The sequence below is a fragment of the Aythya fuligula genome, chromosome 3 (genome assembly GCF_009819795.1).
Source record: "Aythya fuligula isolate bAytFul2 chromosome 3, bAytFul2.pri, whole genome shotgun sequence".
In the NCBI taxonomy this organism is placed as follows: domain Eukaryota; kingdom Metazoa; phylum Chordata; class Aves; order Anseriformes; family Anatidae; genus Aythya; species Aythya fuligula.
The window spans coordinates 93,203,095-93,221,092 of record NC_045561.1 but is presented as its reverse complement, the minus strand read 5'-3'; the positions used below and the strand labels follow the sequence as shown (position 1 = coordinate 93,221,092).

The following is a 17,998-nucleotide window of genomic DNA, read 5'->3' as shown; positions in this document are numbered from 1 at the left end:
AAAATTTATCCCACCTGAACAGCAATTTCACTTTATATGTAAAGGTCAAAGTCAATTTTTTCAAGAAAAAAAGCAGGTATTCTTCTGAAACCCACAGGACAGGACATCATTTCCAGATAAAACACTGTCCTTACTTCCCTTACGATGATAATGTTGGAAAAGGAAGCCAACAGTGTTCAGCCGCCACTACTGAGGTTTCTCAGGCTAGTGTAAAAGCACTGATGTTTGATTTGAAGATAAGAATTTTGATGGACTCACACCAACCAGACTGCTAAGTCTCCTGTGCATGCTGATCACTTTTTTCGTAATGACTGATTAAAGAATCATTTATTCTAAATACATCAATTTTATAGCAGTGCCTACTTCGAGGCAACATAGAACTTGAATAACCATTTAGTACTCAATGAAGCATTGAGTACTAAAGCACACTGTGCTGCTCCTTCTGTTTCTGAAATACAATGATAGGAATGACAATGTATTCACACGTGATGCTGCATCCTCAATTATGTTTGGTATCAAAAACATTTCTGTAAATAATACTGATAAAAATGACTACTAAAAGTACAAAATTTAAGCTATCTTATCAAAGGCAAAATGAATGGTATCTTTCCTCCAAAGAGACTAGCATAGTTCTTGCACTCATCTATCTTCTGCAAAGGTTTTGATTGTGAATTTTAAGTTTTCTTTCACTAATAGTTTGAAGCAATTACCGTTTTTTCCATCATTAACACTCCAACCCCATTACATGGGTAATTGCTTTCCCTCTCATATTGTCTACCTAATCAAGCCAAGTTAAATGAACAGAAATCACGTTCAAGTTATTTTCTGTTCTATCTTAGACATGAAGAAGGATTTGAACTCTTTAAAATGTGCACATTTCATCCAACTATATCAGTTAATCTCAAAAAGAAAATTTTACACTGCATTTATTTCAGATTTTTCACTCAAATGCCATGGTTGGACTATTAATACTCCCTCCTCAGTGATGCTTCCTCCTCAGAACATGCACAAGACTAGAAGCATAAAAGGGTGCAATTAAAGTGAAAGAAAATTTGTTGCAGCAGGTAAATATATGATGAAATATAAATTTCCTCCATATTGAAAATATTTTCTCACTTATATATGTCAGTTTCTGAAATGACAGTGATGCAATAACTGTACAGCTGAACTAGAGAAGAATAAAGTTCAGTAGAATCCGAGATATTTACTTTTTAATAAATAAATGTTATTTCCTGTTATGACTGTCAGCTGCCTGAAACATGCGATCTGTAAGGAATACAATCAGCATACACTTAAAACAATTGGTACTATTTTTGTGTTGTTTTTTTTTTTTTTTTTTTTTGTTTTGTTTGTTTGTTTGTTTGTTTTGTTTTTTGTTTTTTCACAGTTTGAGAAGAAACTGCAAAGAAAGATGAGAGAGGCAATGCTGAACATAATAAAGACTTTTTAACAAGGCATCTTGCCTCAAGGAGGTGTTGCACTCTACGGGTTCCACCACAATTTATTGGTAGGGAGGAAATGTGGAAAACTGTATAGTAAGGGACTGGTAGTAGTACTACATGACAAAGAAGAAAGAAGCAACAAAAATATATTTTGTCTTGCATTCTACCATATCACTAAGTCAGGAATTTTCTCTCCTTGGACCCTGTTTCTATAAATCTCACCATGGCTACAGATGCAGCAGAATTACACTAACCTTATGTCTGCTTTTGAGATAAACAGGCTACCTAGTTATACCATTTTCTGTGCCATATTTTAAAGATTCCTGCTTTATGAAGGAAAATACAGTAAATTCTGTAGTCTGTAGATTTATCTTTAGTTTATCTTGAAAATAATTCTGCTACCATACTCCAGCATAAAACACACATTTTGTGAATATTAGCGACCAAGTTTCAGAGAATCTCACTGATCTAGATCTGACATTCCTGGTGCAGTTATAGGAGTACAATAGACAAACTAGCAGTGTAGGTATAACAGTGGGAGTCAGGTCATAAACTGCCAGCCATGCTGTACTTCTACCCCTGTCACAGACAAAAGACAACATGTTGATCTATTAGAAGAGGTCCAGAGGAGGGCAACAAAGATTACCATAGGGCTGGAGCACCTCTCCTATGAAGACAAGCTGAGGGAGCTGGGGCTGTTCAGCCTACAGAAGAGAAGTCTTTGGGGTGACCTTATTGTAACTTTTCAGTACTTAAAGGAGGCTTACAAAAAAAGGAGAGCAACTCCAAGGGATAGTGGCATCCATGCCCACAGCAGGGGGGTTGGAACTAGGTGATCTTTAAGGTTCTTTCCAAACCAAGCCATTCTGTGATTCTATGACCACATCTGAGGTCTGATGATGTGGCTTAAATATTAAGGGCAAGCTCTATCCTTTTAAGTATTTGCAGCTGTATTTCTGAAAAATATGATTTCTGGAGAATAAACATCAGCAGTTGCAATTGTTCAGACATATTACTTGTGGCAAGACAGCATATGCTAGGCATAGAAGAGTGCTATAAATGTCCTGCCAGCTTCACCCACAGACACTCACTTCAGAGTTCCCATCTGCAGAATTGTAAACACAAGTCTAACTTTGTTTTCTCTGAAACCGAACTCTGACAACACTACCTACATTAGAAAGGAGAACCGGGCTGAAATTAAGCTCAAATACGTATTGATTTATTCTACCCTCTAGACAGCTGGCCCCTCAAAAAACTGTATTTATCAAAACAGCCTGTCATCAGAAAGATGCATGACTAGCCATTAAAGTGTCACTCAAGTGACAGCATGACTGCACTTGGAGCATGGCCTATTTGTCATTAGTAAGCTGAGCTTGATTACTAGCTTTACTAAACGCTTTGTCAAGTATTCTGTCCATAATGTCAAATGTTTTCTTACACAGTGTAGGCAGGACAGGAGGGATGGCCTGGATAACTTCATTTCCATCTAGTACTGCTGAGGAAAAACAACCACATCACTTGGAATTAATTACTTTAACAACCTACTTTTTCCTGCTCATACATCTGCGGATTAATAAGAGCAATAATATACCAGAAAGAATGCTGTCCAGAAAATAACAATCTCTCTCAGATGCTGGAGGCAATGGGAGTTCAGTTCAGCTGTGCTCTCCATTCTAGACAGTTGCTTCCTGGATGTTGTCTAAAGATGCATTTGTTTTGCAACCATGTTCTTTTTATTTGCTAAAGCAAAAAGGGATCATAAGATCGCTATTTTTAAATAGACCAACTTCACAAATTTGCCACTAATTTGGCTGAATGGAAGAAATAAAGATTGTTTGCATGTATGCTTGTGTGGGTGGGGTATCCATGCAACCTACTGAGCTGCTCCAGGGCCACAGCTGCAGCTGGCTGGTCAATACACACTCATACACTTTCAACAGTATCATCCATGGCCTGTCTTGAGTTTAGGCTGCCTATTTCGCTATCTCACCACGTACACAGCAGAGTTTGGTGCCTCTCTCCTACATCAGTGCCCTTACTACTAGGGTACCTCACTACAGAAGACCACACTTAATTGCACAGTGCAAAGTCATGGTGCCAGCAAAACAGCAGAAAGGAGGTACATTATGCATCAAATAAATACTGTAAGAACAACAGAAACAACAAAAGTAGTAGACTGCACAAGGCATCTACCACAAACCCTACAAACTGTCTCACGTTCCATGAGACAAAAGCCTACTACATCCTACTTGAATGGGGGAGCCCACTTATGGCTGAGTGAGGATAGCTTTCCTTTCCCACAGCCCAAGCACACGTCTGCCTTGAAGTGGCTGCACAGAGATCTCCTTTGCTCCCCCTCCAACATTTAAATAGACAGGGACACAACATTTGCATATACACTCTGGTGCTACACTAGCAAAAGAGACAGGCAATCAATGTATATAATATGACTAGGTGTCTTAGATTTCTTAATGGTTACCTTGAGGCAATTTCCTAATCAGCATGTAGACCTTCTGCTCTTCAGAACCTCCAATGATTAAAATTGAAGCATATAGTACAATCTGGCTTGCCACTGTTAGGACTGTGTATATCTTTGGTAGTTGTTTATAATTAATTTTTAAAATTAACTAAAAAAAATGACTATGACAAACTAACATACTCTCTAAAAATGAAAGAAGACAAAACAAGGCTAGGAAAATAATGGAATTCTTGTTATTATCTTAACGATTTTTTTTACAGTGTACTATAACAATATGCTAAAAAACTTCACTTGGATTTTATGTTTCTTAATAAACATTCACTTTCAGTTTTTCTTACATCTGAAGATAGCATAGATTGTAAAAGATTAATACATCTCACAGTTACTTGGGGCAGAAAAAAAAGTAAAAAATAAAGCCAGGGGAGGAATTGCATGTGTTCTTCACTTAAACCAGCAAAATGAAAGGAAGACTTCTTAGAATGATTGCCTTGTATGTTGCCATTTACTTTCAGTGTGTTTATGAGTTTTTGGTGAATATATAAAAAATCTACAGAAAAGAGCTTGACAATATTTCATCTGAGATCGTCACCTCTACCTTGTAGCTAGCAAATCTCTACTGGATTTCAGAATTATATTGCCTCTCATAGTGTTATATTCAGTAAAAGGTTTGTGAATGTAAATAACTGCATCTTCTTATCTTACAATTCAAAATGTAACACATCTGAAAGGCAGTGGTTCAACAGCTGAGCACTATTTACTGCTCTTGGCCTACAGAATGATCACTGATTGTTTCCAAGCAGCTGGCTTACTCTCAGCACTGAAAACCTTCAGCTATTTCTTCAGATGTCATAGCTCCTCTGCTTCAAGCAAAGACCAGAGGCCTTAAAGAAACCAGGAGGACAGAGACTACCTATCACGTAAAAATAGGAGGAACAAATGAGCTTCCCAAACACCAGCAGAGAAAAAAATGTCTTGGGAAACAAGCAAAACAAAAAAGCAGCAACATGCTCCTCAGGTAAGCCAGAAGACCTGAGATTTAGATAACATGGACAATATAACAAGATGCAAGAAAGTGATTGAACAAAGGAGAGGGAAGGTAGAAAAGGAAAAAATAAATGTAAGTACAATCAACTAATATAAAAGAACATATTCCATTTTGCAAAAGCAAGAGTTAAAGACACACAGAATGTAAGTAACACCTCATGTAAGTAACCACCAGTATTTAGCAAAACCATCTTATCAATGGAAAAACATCAGTAATGAGACTTTATATTATCTACAAATATTGATGTATAACAGTAGCATACTTAAAAATATTTTCTTTTAACAAATCTTGCACTTTACAAGCTTGTTTATTTCTTTTACTAAGCCCAAATTTAAAGATAAACACCAGAAAATAAAGAGTCTTTTACAAAAAAAATGACATAGTAACCAATTCAAATCAAAATGGGTGGAACATAAAGTGCAATTTCCACTAACTAAAAAATAAATGGAAAGAAAAGACTGTATGTAAAAATATGCCAGCAACTGAAACACTTACGGGCTCTCCACGATGTCCTTCTTGTCCAGGAGATCCAGGCTGTCCAACTTCCCCCTTTAAAATGAAAAAGATTGTTAGGTACCATATTCACAAGGGGCTTTCTTTTGCATAAAAAATAATGATTTTAAACAGTAAGTTATCATTTTTTTTTTTATAAGTAAAATGTAAAGCAAGCTCAAAGCTTCAGCAAACAAATGTCTTAAAACAGTTTCAAACACACAAGATATGTTCTCAATCCAGAATTCTCCCATGCTGTGTCCAACAGTTAAACAGTTTGCAAAAAGAGATGAGAGCGAGAGAACTGTCTTTTGAAATTTGAGAAGAGTTGAATCAGAACAGCAGTTACTCGTTCAAGGTCATTTAACAATAATAAATTATTCTTGCCTAATTGCAAATACAACTAATAGTCTGAAAACAATTTCAAAACACTTCAGAACTACAGTAGTACCAGATATGATCAAATCTTTATGTTCTTACTCAAAATATGTATGGTCCCTCTAAATATTCTGAAAATTGAAAAAATAATTCAAAAAATAAAAGTATATAAAACAAATGCACAGATCAATTATATATATAAAAACAATCTAGTAATAATTGACATTGAATTACAAAGATATGGTCTTGAAGTCACAATGAGTAGCATCTGAGTAGTCAGCTATGCTTTTTTTCTAAATTCTTTCCCAGAATGAATATTGTAAAACAAAAAGAAAGCTCTAGCAGAAATTTCCTTCAAAGTCAGCCTGTTTGTTACTGCTCTGAGTTTGATTACGGACCCAGAATGAAGCAATGTTTTATAGCAAGCAGATGTTGAAGTCAAACTGACAAGATACTTGAATGAAGAACATAACTTCTGTTAACTATTATATTCTAAAACAAAAACTAATGAGTTGTCATATTTTTGTACTACAGTAATTAGATCAAGAAAATAGTCAAGAAAATGTCTTTTAGTTTAAATGTACACAGGTTCATGAAACTAATATACTGCATTATCTCTACATTGTTTAGAAGCATAAAAACATATCAATACACTCTCCAAATTCATGCTTTATCAACATAATACTCCACTCTAAAGGATGTTAAAGTGTGTGACAGTTAAAATTTTATGTTAAACAACCTTAAGTATTACCTGTCCATGTTATCAAAAACCAGAGAGGAAAACATCAAATTGTTTTTCTATTTCCTATAATAACAGACAAGGAATTTCTCCACCAGCTGAGCAGAGATATCTGCACATATATAGTGAAAATACGGAAGAATTCATTTGAAATAAAGATGTGAATTGCTATCACAACCAGCAGAAGTATAGTCAAAGCAATTGACAGCCTTGATTCAGCTGATCAGTCACCAAGAGATCAATTTCATTGCCCACACACGGACATTTGGTCATATTTGAGATACTCAAGCTTGTCTTGTATAGACATCCTGGGCTTCTACTCCCACTCCAGAAAGCCATTGGCTTTCCATAGGATTTAAGTCATATTTGTCAGCTCCCTTATGATGCTTTGGACACTCTAATGCATCTCAAATAGCACTAGATGCTTTTATGTAGGCTACTAAGCTGGTCTTCCTTTGAGCTGAAATGCTCACCAGACTCCACTGGCATAACTGATTAGGCCTCCAATGGCTTTAATGAAAACACGGTATGTCCATAGAGCCAAATTTAGTGAAATGTTTTAAGAACATCTGTTAAATTGTCTTGGGATGACATATATGCCACTGTGACAGTCATACTGTTGTAGATATACATTAATAATGACAATTTGTATGCAAGTATAAATGGGATTCAAAGACTAAAATGAAATGAATGCAGGAGTTTACCTACTGTAAAATTTAAACTTTATATGTACATATAAAAGGCTGTTATTTTAGATATGTTCTCCTAACAAATTTTTGAATTGCAGAATGCTTAATTGTACATTGAAGTTGGGCAACTTTTAGACTAACAGTGCTGTATTGTTGTATACAGGTGTTAATTTTAAACTGACTCTCCTCTTTAACTTCCAATTAAGACATCTACATGCATTTTTCTACCAGAATATGTTAGGCACCTAAGATCTCATTACAGCCAAGAGGGGCTTGATTCAGTTACCTTGTGCCATTTGAGGTGCTGTAAGGCAGCCAAGGCTTCCACCTTAGACTGGCAGCTACCACCTACAGAAGACCTGCATCATTCTGAAATGGCACTTACAGGTCTCCCGGGATATTCAAAAGCAGCAAAGAACACTGCAGACTTATGAGTGGTCTCAGCAGTTAAAAGTCAGCAGCTGAATCACTCTAAACAATCAATTAGAGCTTGATTCAATTGTAACATATAGGCAATGTAGTGCCATTTCCTGCTGCAATAAGAGTGACATTTTTTTCACCATAAAGACAGTCCATGTTTTCCTTTATGGTGAAAAAACAATCTGCTCAGGGTAGTTGTGTTGTCTCCATCCTTGGCTGAGGATGGAGATGCCCCAAGGATAAGCAAATCTCTGATTATCACTAATACACTCTCAAAACTACTGCTCCGGTTCACAAGCCAACTGAAATCAACGAAGTATGCCCGGTCACTACAGTAAACTTTAGCATTTCCAGCAACATGTATTGTTTCAATTCCCAGTTATTCTCCACAGAATAAGCTGTACATACTGGGACAAATAGGAATGCTATTTAAAACTTCATCAAGATACATATGAATATGTATTTGTATTTACCTTGAAACCAGGAATTCCTGGTAATCCATCTTTCCCACTTCTGCCAGGGTCTCCCTGTGGCAACAGTTAACAGTCATCAGTAAGTAAATTAATAAACAGAAGTTAAAGGTAAATTGTCTTGGCACAACTTACAGATCGCCCAGGCATTCCTGGAAACCCGGTATCACCTTTCTCTCCCTTGGAGCCCTGAGAAATGCAACAAGTGAGAATTAAGTAGTACTAAATGTCTGTGTTAAAAATTCAGCATATTTAATCAGCATATTCATATACATTATTTTTTATGTTGAAAAATTTTGGAAGATGTTTTTCTTCCTTAAAACAAACAGTAGTTGATTAATAATTATGACCCATCACACAAGTGCAAATATGCTGTAAAAAGCCTTTGCAATATTATTATTACTTGTCAACCATATTAAAGGCACGGGCATATTTGCAAAAATATTTATTTAAAGGTATTTGGTGTTATATTAAAATGTATTACATAAATACAGAATGACAGAAGTATGAAAAGGGTTCTCACAATATCTAAATAAGCAGAACGGGAGTCTAATATTACTAGACAAAAGTGTATCTTCAGAAGGATTTCTGAATTAGTTAATTAACTCTGAATTTACGGAATTAAATTCTATATTCTTATAAGACATAAATGATATTGTATTGGTGTCCAGGAGTTGGTAGCAGGGAGCTGCAGAGCAGCGTTTGTGAAGAGAAGCTGGGGCTGCCCCATGCAGGACACAGCTGATTCCAACAGCCCCACCACTGGGCCCAGCTGGGCCCAGCAGCCAAAGTGGTGGTGCCTCTTGGAAACGTATTTAAGAATGGGTAAAAATGCTTCGCAGAAGTGAGAAAAAAATGTGAGGAAAAAAACCTGTAGACATAAAGGTCAGTGAAGAGGAAGGGAAGGAAGTGCTCTAGGCACCAGAGCAGAGATTACGCTGCAGACCATGGAGACGGCCAAGGTACAGCAGATATCTGCACTAAAGCCACGGAGCACCCCATCCAGAGAAGGTGGGTATTTCCTGACATGAACAGCAGCCCATGGGGAACCCTCTTCCCATGGAGAACCCCTGGGGCAGGGGAAAAGTCTGAGGAGGAAGGAGTGTGAAACAGAAACTGACCACAAGCCTTCATTCACCACCACCCTTGTGCTGCTCAGGGAGGTGGGGAAGGAGGTTGAGGGATTGGCAATGAAGGAATGAAGTTGAACCTAGTAAAAAGGTTGATGAGGGAAAGGTGTTTTAATTTTTGTCTCTGTTTCTCACTATCCCAATCTATTTTAACTGGCAATAAATTAAATTAATTTTCCCCATGTTGAGTCTGTTTTGCCTGTGAAAGTAACTGCTAGGTGATCTCCCTGTTTTTATCTTGACCTAAAAGCCTTTTCATCTTATTTTCTTATCCAGTCTTGTTGAGGAAGAATAACAGAGCAGCTGAGGGGGTCCTCTAGCAGCCTGCCATGGTAACTCCACCACAAATATCACCCATGTTGTTGTTTTAATTTATAATTTTACTTGCCTTTTTTCCATATATTCCTGGCACTCCTTGATCTCCTTTAGGACCCCTTTCTCCCTACACAAAATGAATGCGTATAAGTTATTTTTTTAAAATCAAAGTAGTTACAAACAGATATATATACAAAGAAACGTAGATAACAGACATAAAATGAAGGAGGCAAAGAGCTCCTTCTGATATAAAGAAAGAAAACTATCAAGACAGTGAATGCAAATCTTGAATTTTCCAAGCTTTCCTAGGAGCCCAGGCTGTCCAACACCAATGATGAGACAATCCACAGATATCAGGCATAGTGCTTCTGCTTTCAATGGAAGCTGAGCAGAAGGCATTCTGTTTCCAGTCATTTTGTATAGGTAGGTACCTAAGAGAAAATCAGCTCTTTGAAAATTCCTGCATTTTTGTGGAGACCTTATCTGAAAAGTCTGAAACACAAATTTGGAAAAACTAAGAAGTAAACTGAGCTGAATACTAACAAAGAAGAGCAAAAATATGTTTGATGATGTTGTGGGGAACGTACATGTGAAAAAATAAGCTCTGGTCAGATTGAAACTACTTTTCAAAATACTGCCCCTCAAATTGAAAAACTTAAAGAAAATTAAATAATTATTTTTAAGGTCCTGGTACACTACTTGTGATGTAGAAGAGTACTATTAAAATCAAATTTTAAAGTAATTCACATAAAATCCAACAGAACAGAACAAAAATGAAAAAAGTCAGTTTCCATTGATTGATAATCAATGCCTACAGCATGTTTCACCCTTCAATTTCAACATCTTATCTATTCATTTTATGTATTTCAATAAGTACATCAGTATTGTATATATAAACATTCATTTTTTAAAAACTAAACTACAGAACGAGTGGAGATATATGAATATTGGAACAAGTATTTAATTTCAACCTTTGGTGCAGGCATGCCATGTAATCCAGGAAAACCAGGTAGTCCACGATCACCCTGAAAGAACAAACATATTTGAAATCATTATGTCCAAAATAATAGTAATATATACTATAACAGCACTCATAATCTAAACAATCAACAAAATAGAGGAAAAATGTTACATATCATGATACCTACTACATAATATTGGTATGCTGACTGATTAGTTTGTTGATCTTTAGACAAGATTTAAGACAGAAAAGAAAAAAGTAACCAATCACTAAACTTTTTAAAATGAATTTTACTGTAATCTCTTGATAAGGGTTGCTGAGGTTCCAAAGCAGCAACTAAGCTCTTTGACAAGTGGGGGAAAAAAAAAAAAAAAAAAAAAAAAAGGCATGCAAAAAGAATGCACTTTGCTAGAAGCAGTTGCAAGTGAAAACACAAGCCAAAGTAACAGTTTTATCTATTGTCCTCTGCTGTCAAATGTCAGAAGTTCCCAAATTTTTGGTATTGGTACTAAGGATCTTTATCTAACAATTTATCTGCAAGTTCTCTTGAACTATTACAACAAAAGGCTTAATTCTAACTTGGCAGAACCTAACTTGAAACAATAAAAACAAAATAAGTTGCTTATTTTATATAAGTAGACCAGACCTAATTCTCTCAGGACAGAGCCAATCACCAAATTGTTTTTGAACAATAACAGTGTTATCTCTCTGTTAATATAGAACTTTAAATGGAGCAATGTATTTCAATTTGTTTAACATACTTCAGTCACAAGAGAAGAATAGTAAATTATGCTCAGGAAGTTATTTTATATAATGTTTCAAGTTCCGAGCCAAAATACCAAAAATATGGTGGCATTTATCAAAACCATCCATGTCTACAGGGATTTGTAGAGGTCTATCACATTCACAGAAGACAGGGACGTGACCACAGGAATGACAGAATGTGGGTTAATGCAATCAAAGTATCTTTCAACAAGTAAGTATTGAAAGAAGGCAACAGAAATGGAATGCAGTTCAAAAAAAAAATCAGCAAAACTTACAAAATAAACCTTTCATGCATACATTGCTTCTTAATGAAAAAAAATGGAGCCCCAATTTCTGCTCAGAAGTGGTGACTCAATTATTAGATAAAATAACATATTTGGCAATGGATATAGTTTTAAATTAGTTGCTGTAGAAACCTCACAAGTAATGGGATGAAATTAAGAGATGAAAATTTGGGCTGAATCATCAGGAAAAAAAAACTAATGGCAAAACATACTTTACAGTGGAAGAAGTTTTCTAAAACATTGGTGGAAGCCCTATTTCTTGGCACATTTTAAACAGGGCTGGACTGAGCATTAGGAAATATTCTATCTGTCACAACTCTACACTGCCAGGAGAATGTTGCTTTTTGTCAGCAGTACATTTCTTTCTGCATATGGCCCAATACTGACTTATCAATTAGATTAACATAAGATGCCTGAAGCAACAGAATACATAAGTACATTTTTCAGCTTTAATAATGCATTTGAGAATTCTGCTGAACAGTTGTGAATTCAAGGACTTCTAGGATGCTTTTAGGATTGGGAACACTAGAAGAAGGAAATTCTTCAGTAAAATCTGTTTGGAAAACAAGATTTCATTTTACAAAAAAAAAAAAAAAAAAAAAAAAAAAAGTTTGAAGTTTAAACAAACCAAAAAGAAAATAAGTTATATAAGTTTGTATCACAATGGACTTTAAACTTTTCTAAACGTATTTCTCATAGGGCAAAAGTGTGACAGAAGGTTGGACACAAATATTCACATATCAAGGAGACTTGCCAATAGTCAGAGGTTGTGCATATGGGAGATCCAGATTCGAGTTTATCCTGATTACCAGAAGGGACTTTATATATAAGCTTCCACATCTGTCTGCAGTTCCAAGCTACTGGCTACACCTCAGCTAGAATTTTTCCACAAAAAGTTTTGGTTTCAATTAGCCAGTGTGTTCTGGTTAAAAAGTGTCACCCAAAAATTCTTATCTAGCTCATCTGGATGCTCACTCAAAGAGGGATAGGGTGAAAAGAGACAAAAAGAAACCATTCTGACAGATGTCTGTATCATGCTTCCAGGTACACATACTTAGATGTTTTCTAAATATAAAATATTAAGTGCAATAAAGGTATTACTAGCAGTGCTAATAGCTATATAATTTTTATTAAATAAAGCAGACCAGATTCAAAATTGAGGTAACATTTTAAATTTTGGATTCTCGTTACCTTAGCCCCATCTTTCCCTGGCTCTCCCTTGATACCTGGTAAGCCACGTGGTCCCTAAGAGAAGAAAAGAAATGAAAAAAACAGCTCAAATATTAATGCACAGTCCTACAGAATGAGACTCAGAAATGTAATGCAATGTGACCCAGGGAACTATCCCTGAATTGGCTGATCACAGCATTTTGGTAACTGGATACCAAAGCAGAAACAACACGAAATGTATCCAGTGTGAGACTATGCCTCACTGTCATAACCCATGACTGGGGAATACCAAAACAATTCTTTGCTCTGAGAAGCACGCCAGGCAGATACGATTGTCACACAGACTGTACCAATGTCCTCTTCCTTTCAAGTGTCCATCAGAAAGCCTTCACATATGCCATGATGCAGCCTGGCTCTTGGCCCTGGCATGCTTTCAGATGCTTAATTCAATAAATTAACATGTACTCAAGTATTCAGCCAGAACGGATTATGATACATATACATGTAAAATACAGCACTGGTTTGCAGTAACTGTCCTAGTCAGTGCTCCTAAATTTCTACTCTGAAGAAGAAAAAGAAGTCTCTTCAGTCAGTCTTGACTTTATTTGAAATTTTTATTTGGATGTGTGAATTGTGGGGAATCAGAGAATCACAGAATGGTTGAGGATGGAAGGGACCTCTGGAGTCCATTTGGTCCAAACCCCCTGCTGAAGCAGAGACACCTAGAGCAAATCAATCCTCATGACATGGCTTAAGATGACTGTTACTGATCCAAAGAAAAATAGATAGAACCACTGTTTGGCTTCTAGATCAGGATGAAAATGTCCACACCCCAGCTCCTGCTGCTACAGACCTTGACAAGCAATGATTAGATTTGCAGTCTAACTGATAGCCTAACTACAAACCCCAAGGCCATGTGAGTATCAAAGCAATTCGCCCAAAGATTGCCCCTGACTTCATGTAACCCCTTGAGCTTTATCACTCTTCATACTGCAACTCTCATTGATAAACAATGAATACTGAGAGAGTTGGCAGCATTTGGAATCAAAGAACAGCTGCCAACCAGCACCCCCAGGTCCTTGCCTGCTGGGCAGCTTTCCAGCCACTCTTCCCCAAGCCTGTAAGGCTGCATGAGGTTGTTATGAACCAAGTGCAGGACTTGGCACTTAGCCTTGTTGAATGTCCTGTGACTGGACGTGGCCCATCGATCCAGCCTATCCAGATCCCTCTGTAGAGACTTCTTATCCTCAAGCAGATAATGTATCTCAGATTTCCAAACTGCAGGAATGAAATAGGAACTTACTTGAACCCCTGGAGTTCCTGGGATACCTGGAGTTCCTGCTGATCCTTGATATCCCTAAGGAAAAGGAATCAAGACTTGTGACTTTTCAAAAGTTATATTCACAAATTTTCAAACGCTTACTTAAGGAAAACAAACAAACACCACACACACACACGAAAAAAAAAAAAAAAAAAAAAAAAAAAAAAAAAAAAAGCAATCCTCCTAGTTACTGGAGAACTGTAATCACAATTGTGTCATTTTAGATCACAAAAAAATCAGTAAGTGCTATCACAATCTTACTTTTGAGATTTAGATTTAAGAAGTTTTAATATCTGCACCTGAAATTTGCAGCCTCCAAACTTTATGCCAAGTGATTTTTTTCAGGCAAGAAGGAAAATCCATTATTTTAAAATTGTTACATGGGAATGTAACAAACATATTGTTTTATTCACCATTGTTAAAAAAAAAAAAAAAAAAAAAGGAACAAATTAACCCACATATGCAGACACTTTTTCCTCTCTCTCTTCACAAAAGTAGGTGAAGAATGCCAGGACTCTTAAAGGCTTATTTCTAGTTACAGGAAAAAGCTTTAACAAATAAGGCATGTTCTAATACATTATGCAGCTAGTTTTATAATATCTCTAAATAATCATAGAATGGTTTGTGTTGGAAGGGAACTTTAAAGATCATCTAGTCCAACCTCCAAATAAAAATAAAAAATCCAATAACGATAAAAATTCCATTCTCAATACTAAGCATTTAGCTATTAGCTTAAAGGTACATAACAATGTATACGAGTGAAAAAAAAAAGCAGTCTGAATGACTGGGACTAGGAAAAGAAATACTAAATAATTCATGAGTCAAAAGGAGAACTTCAGGAATGCTTTACTAGAAATCAGCATTTGCAGAACCTTGACAGAACCCCAAATATATGCCTGAGGTGTACTGGTAAATCGCAGTCAGTATGTACTGCAAGAATAGCCAGTTTTCTATGCAAAACTAGCCAGTGCTTCAAAAGAATGCTTTAACAGAGGAAGTAAGTGAAGAATGGGGAATTATAGCTAATTGCATTAAGAACATGTCATTCCAATAGACAAAATGAACTACAAGGAGAGGGTTTTTTTGTTTGTTTTTGTGCATATGCATGTGTTTTGAGAAAATATAGTAAATGAGAAGATAAATTGTCCTATAAAATTCTGAGGCTGAGACCTTTCAACAGACAGCCCAAACTAAATGGAAACATTATTGCGTTTGATAAATCCCAGAAAGCAGACTATCCAATTTCAGCTACCCAGAATTTGATCCTGGTTTGACCTGAAAGAACTAATAATCCCATTTCTAGTGAGTGAGCTTCAGTTTTAAAAACCTAGGACAAAATGTAATGGCGGGATTCCCACACTGGTACAGAGGAGCTAATAGAATCTTTTCAATACAAGGAGGGCAACCTGTACGTCTGATTTCTTCTTTAAATCAGTTAGAGCAGCCTGGAAATAATAATCAGAGCTAACATTATTTCCTGGGTTAGATACAAGAGAGTACTTGCTGTGCCCTCTTCCCAAAAGATGTTTGAGCAGATGCCTAAAGAACCAGCTGGTAATGGTTAGTATAGAAGTAAACAGAATTCTAGGTCTCTGTCCTACATGGATTCTTTATCAAGCAATTCACTTTTACTGCTCAAGGCAGTTCTAGCAAAATCAGCTTTAACTGTAAATGGTGTAGCATTCCATGATTGCTTATAAGCCTCCTGGGTAGCTGAAACAATTCACCAAGCCAAAAATGCCTTTAAAAGTTCATCCTTTTATTTCTGCTCCAAAAAAAGCAAAAAGTTTGGATTTCTTCCTGTAGGATATAGTCCTATATAAATAAAACTTTATTTCACATTTTAGATCTCTGAAATGCAATTTCCCTTCCTTCTTCTAACTGAGTAGGAGAAGAAATAGAGGAGGATAATTTCCTGGCTGAACTGAATTTCAAGATTCGCGAGATGAATGGAGGATGGCAGAAGAGTTTGCAGCTTACAAAACCACATCTTTAGCTCAGAGCTAGATCTTGTAATATGATCTCAGAGCAAATCAAGCACGTGTTCAGTGTGTTTGTTCAATGGAATCGGAATCTGCAACAGAGAAGATTCGAAAGGAAATTCGTAGAAAGATACAAAACTGAGAATCAATGTCTGATAAAAATAACCTAGCAATTGTTTGGACAAGTTAAAAACACCTTCTATAATTTATGGCAAACAATTTTCATAAAAACTGATTGTCCTTTTGCATTACTACTTCTTTTTCCAGTTATCAGAGAGAAGGAGTTCCTATATCACTGACAATTTGCATAGCCTCCTTTTGTTCCCTTTCATTAACCTAATTGCACACTTATTTGTCACTCACAACACTCTGATTTAAAAACACATATTCTAAATGGCAAATGTAGTACGGGTCATCAAACTATATGCTAAGACCTACATTTTTCTGCTGTAAAGTCAGATTAAGCCTTCCTTCCTCACAAAGCTCTCAACAGAAGAATGTATACATATGTATGCTCCAAGACCAGCTGTGCCATAGCTGACATTTTGTTAGATGGTCAGAGGTGGAAGTTCACTTTTCATTTGACTGCAGAGATAGTTCAGAACTGCAGACTCACCTTCAGATAAGGTGAAAACACCACATTTGCCACTAAATAGAATTCTTTTTGTCTGGGCTTGGTTTTCTCTCATAAACTCCTCGGAAGTTCAAAAAGTGGTGTGGAAAGCTATTGTTGCTACCCCTGAACTTAATACTAAGTTCTGAATTCTGTGGCCTAAACATAGGCATCTCCTGGCTTTTGATATTCCCTAGACACCTACACAGTGCTAGAAGAAAGAGGCACAAAATACTTGGAAGGCATTCACTCTTTTGAAGTAGCGGCTGTAAGCAAGACAGCCCTATGACACGAGAACCCCATACCTCCTAGGGTATAGTAGTTAAAAATCTGTCCATTAATAGAGGAGTTTAGACACCGAGTGTCACTGCACACACGTAAACACTACATGTAGGTGTGTTAAACTGAATTCGACCTGTAATGTTTCATCAGTGCTGTGCAACAGCACTAATTCACAGCACTTTATGTTCTCATTATTTTTCACCAGTGCAACTGATCACATGAAATCTCCCTCTCAAGCTGTTGTGAACGGGAACAGAACTGATAAATTAAATGTGCCTGAAAACTTGTAAAGGCAAAATGATAAACAGCAAGATACCAAGATCCTTAGGTACCAGATGGTTGGGTATTAAAAAAATACATAAATTCATTTTAGTACTTTAATAGCATGACAGCAATTTATAAATAATTCTAAGGGGAAAAGCTGAGCAGATTACTTAGGCCAAAGAACTTAATAAAGGACACAGACAAATTTGCAATACCAACACTGTCAGTGAAATAAGAGTCTTGCTGGGAAAATCAAGGTGGCTTATTTGTAAGGGAAAAAAATGACCTAGAAGGGCATATGACAAAATTAGTCATTATTTCCAAAGATGTTTTAAATGCAATAGAAGAGTAAATGTCTGAAGTACATCTTCAATGCACTTGGCTGCCTAAGGACAGAAGTTTAGACAGTATGGGTGTATCACATTAGAAAAATAAAATAAAATAAATAAAATAAAATAAAATAAAATAAAATAAAATAAAATAAAATAAAATAAAATAACTGATAAGGCAATGCAATTTGCACTGTGCACTTCCTTACTGAAAAGCTTTTGGAGTTATGGAACAACATAAGTTATAACGGGATTACAACAGGACTACTTGGGAAAGACATGGAAGAAGTAAACAAGCTCCATTTGGCTAGGAAATAAGGAAGGATCAACCAAGGATCAAGTAATGGTCTAAAGATATTTAAGGACTGTAAACACTAAGTAAACAGAACTATTTAGGGTGATGTAACTAATCATAATGGAATTCATTT

At 36.2% G+C, this 17,998-nt stretch overlaps 1 protein-coding gene across 1 annotated transcript in view; it reads right to left on the bottom strand.

Annotated features, from left to right (window-relative positions):
* Window positions 1-17,998, bottom strand: part of COL21A1 (collagen type XXI alpha 1 chain) — a 116,739-nt gene that overhangs the window by 40,319 nt on the left and 58,422 nt on the right. The window contains exons 11-17 of the mRNA XM_032185725.1: window positions 14,083-14,136; window positions 12,801-12,854; window positions 10,571-10,624; window positions 9,673-9,726; window positions 8,290-8,343; window positions 8,158-8,211; window positions 5,462-5,515 (exon numbers count right to left, since the gene is read on the bottom strand). Of these exons, the coding sequence (XP_032041616.1) occupies window positions 5,462-5,515; window positions 8,158-8,211; window positions 8,290-8,343; window positions 9,673-9,726; window positions 10,571-10,624; window positions 12,801-12,854; window positions 14,083-14,136 (378 nt within the window). The remainder of the gene's footprint in view (window positions 1-5,461; window positions 5,516-8,157; window positions 8,212-8,289; window positions 8,344-9,672; window positions 9,727-10,570; window positions 10,625-12,800; window positions 12,855-14,082; window positions 14,137-17,998) is intronic.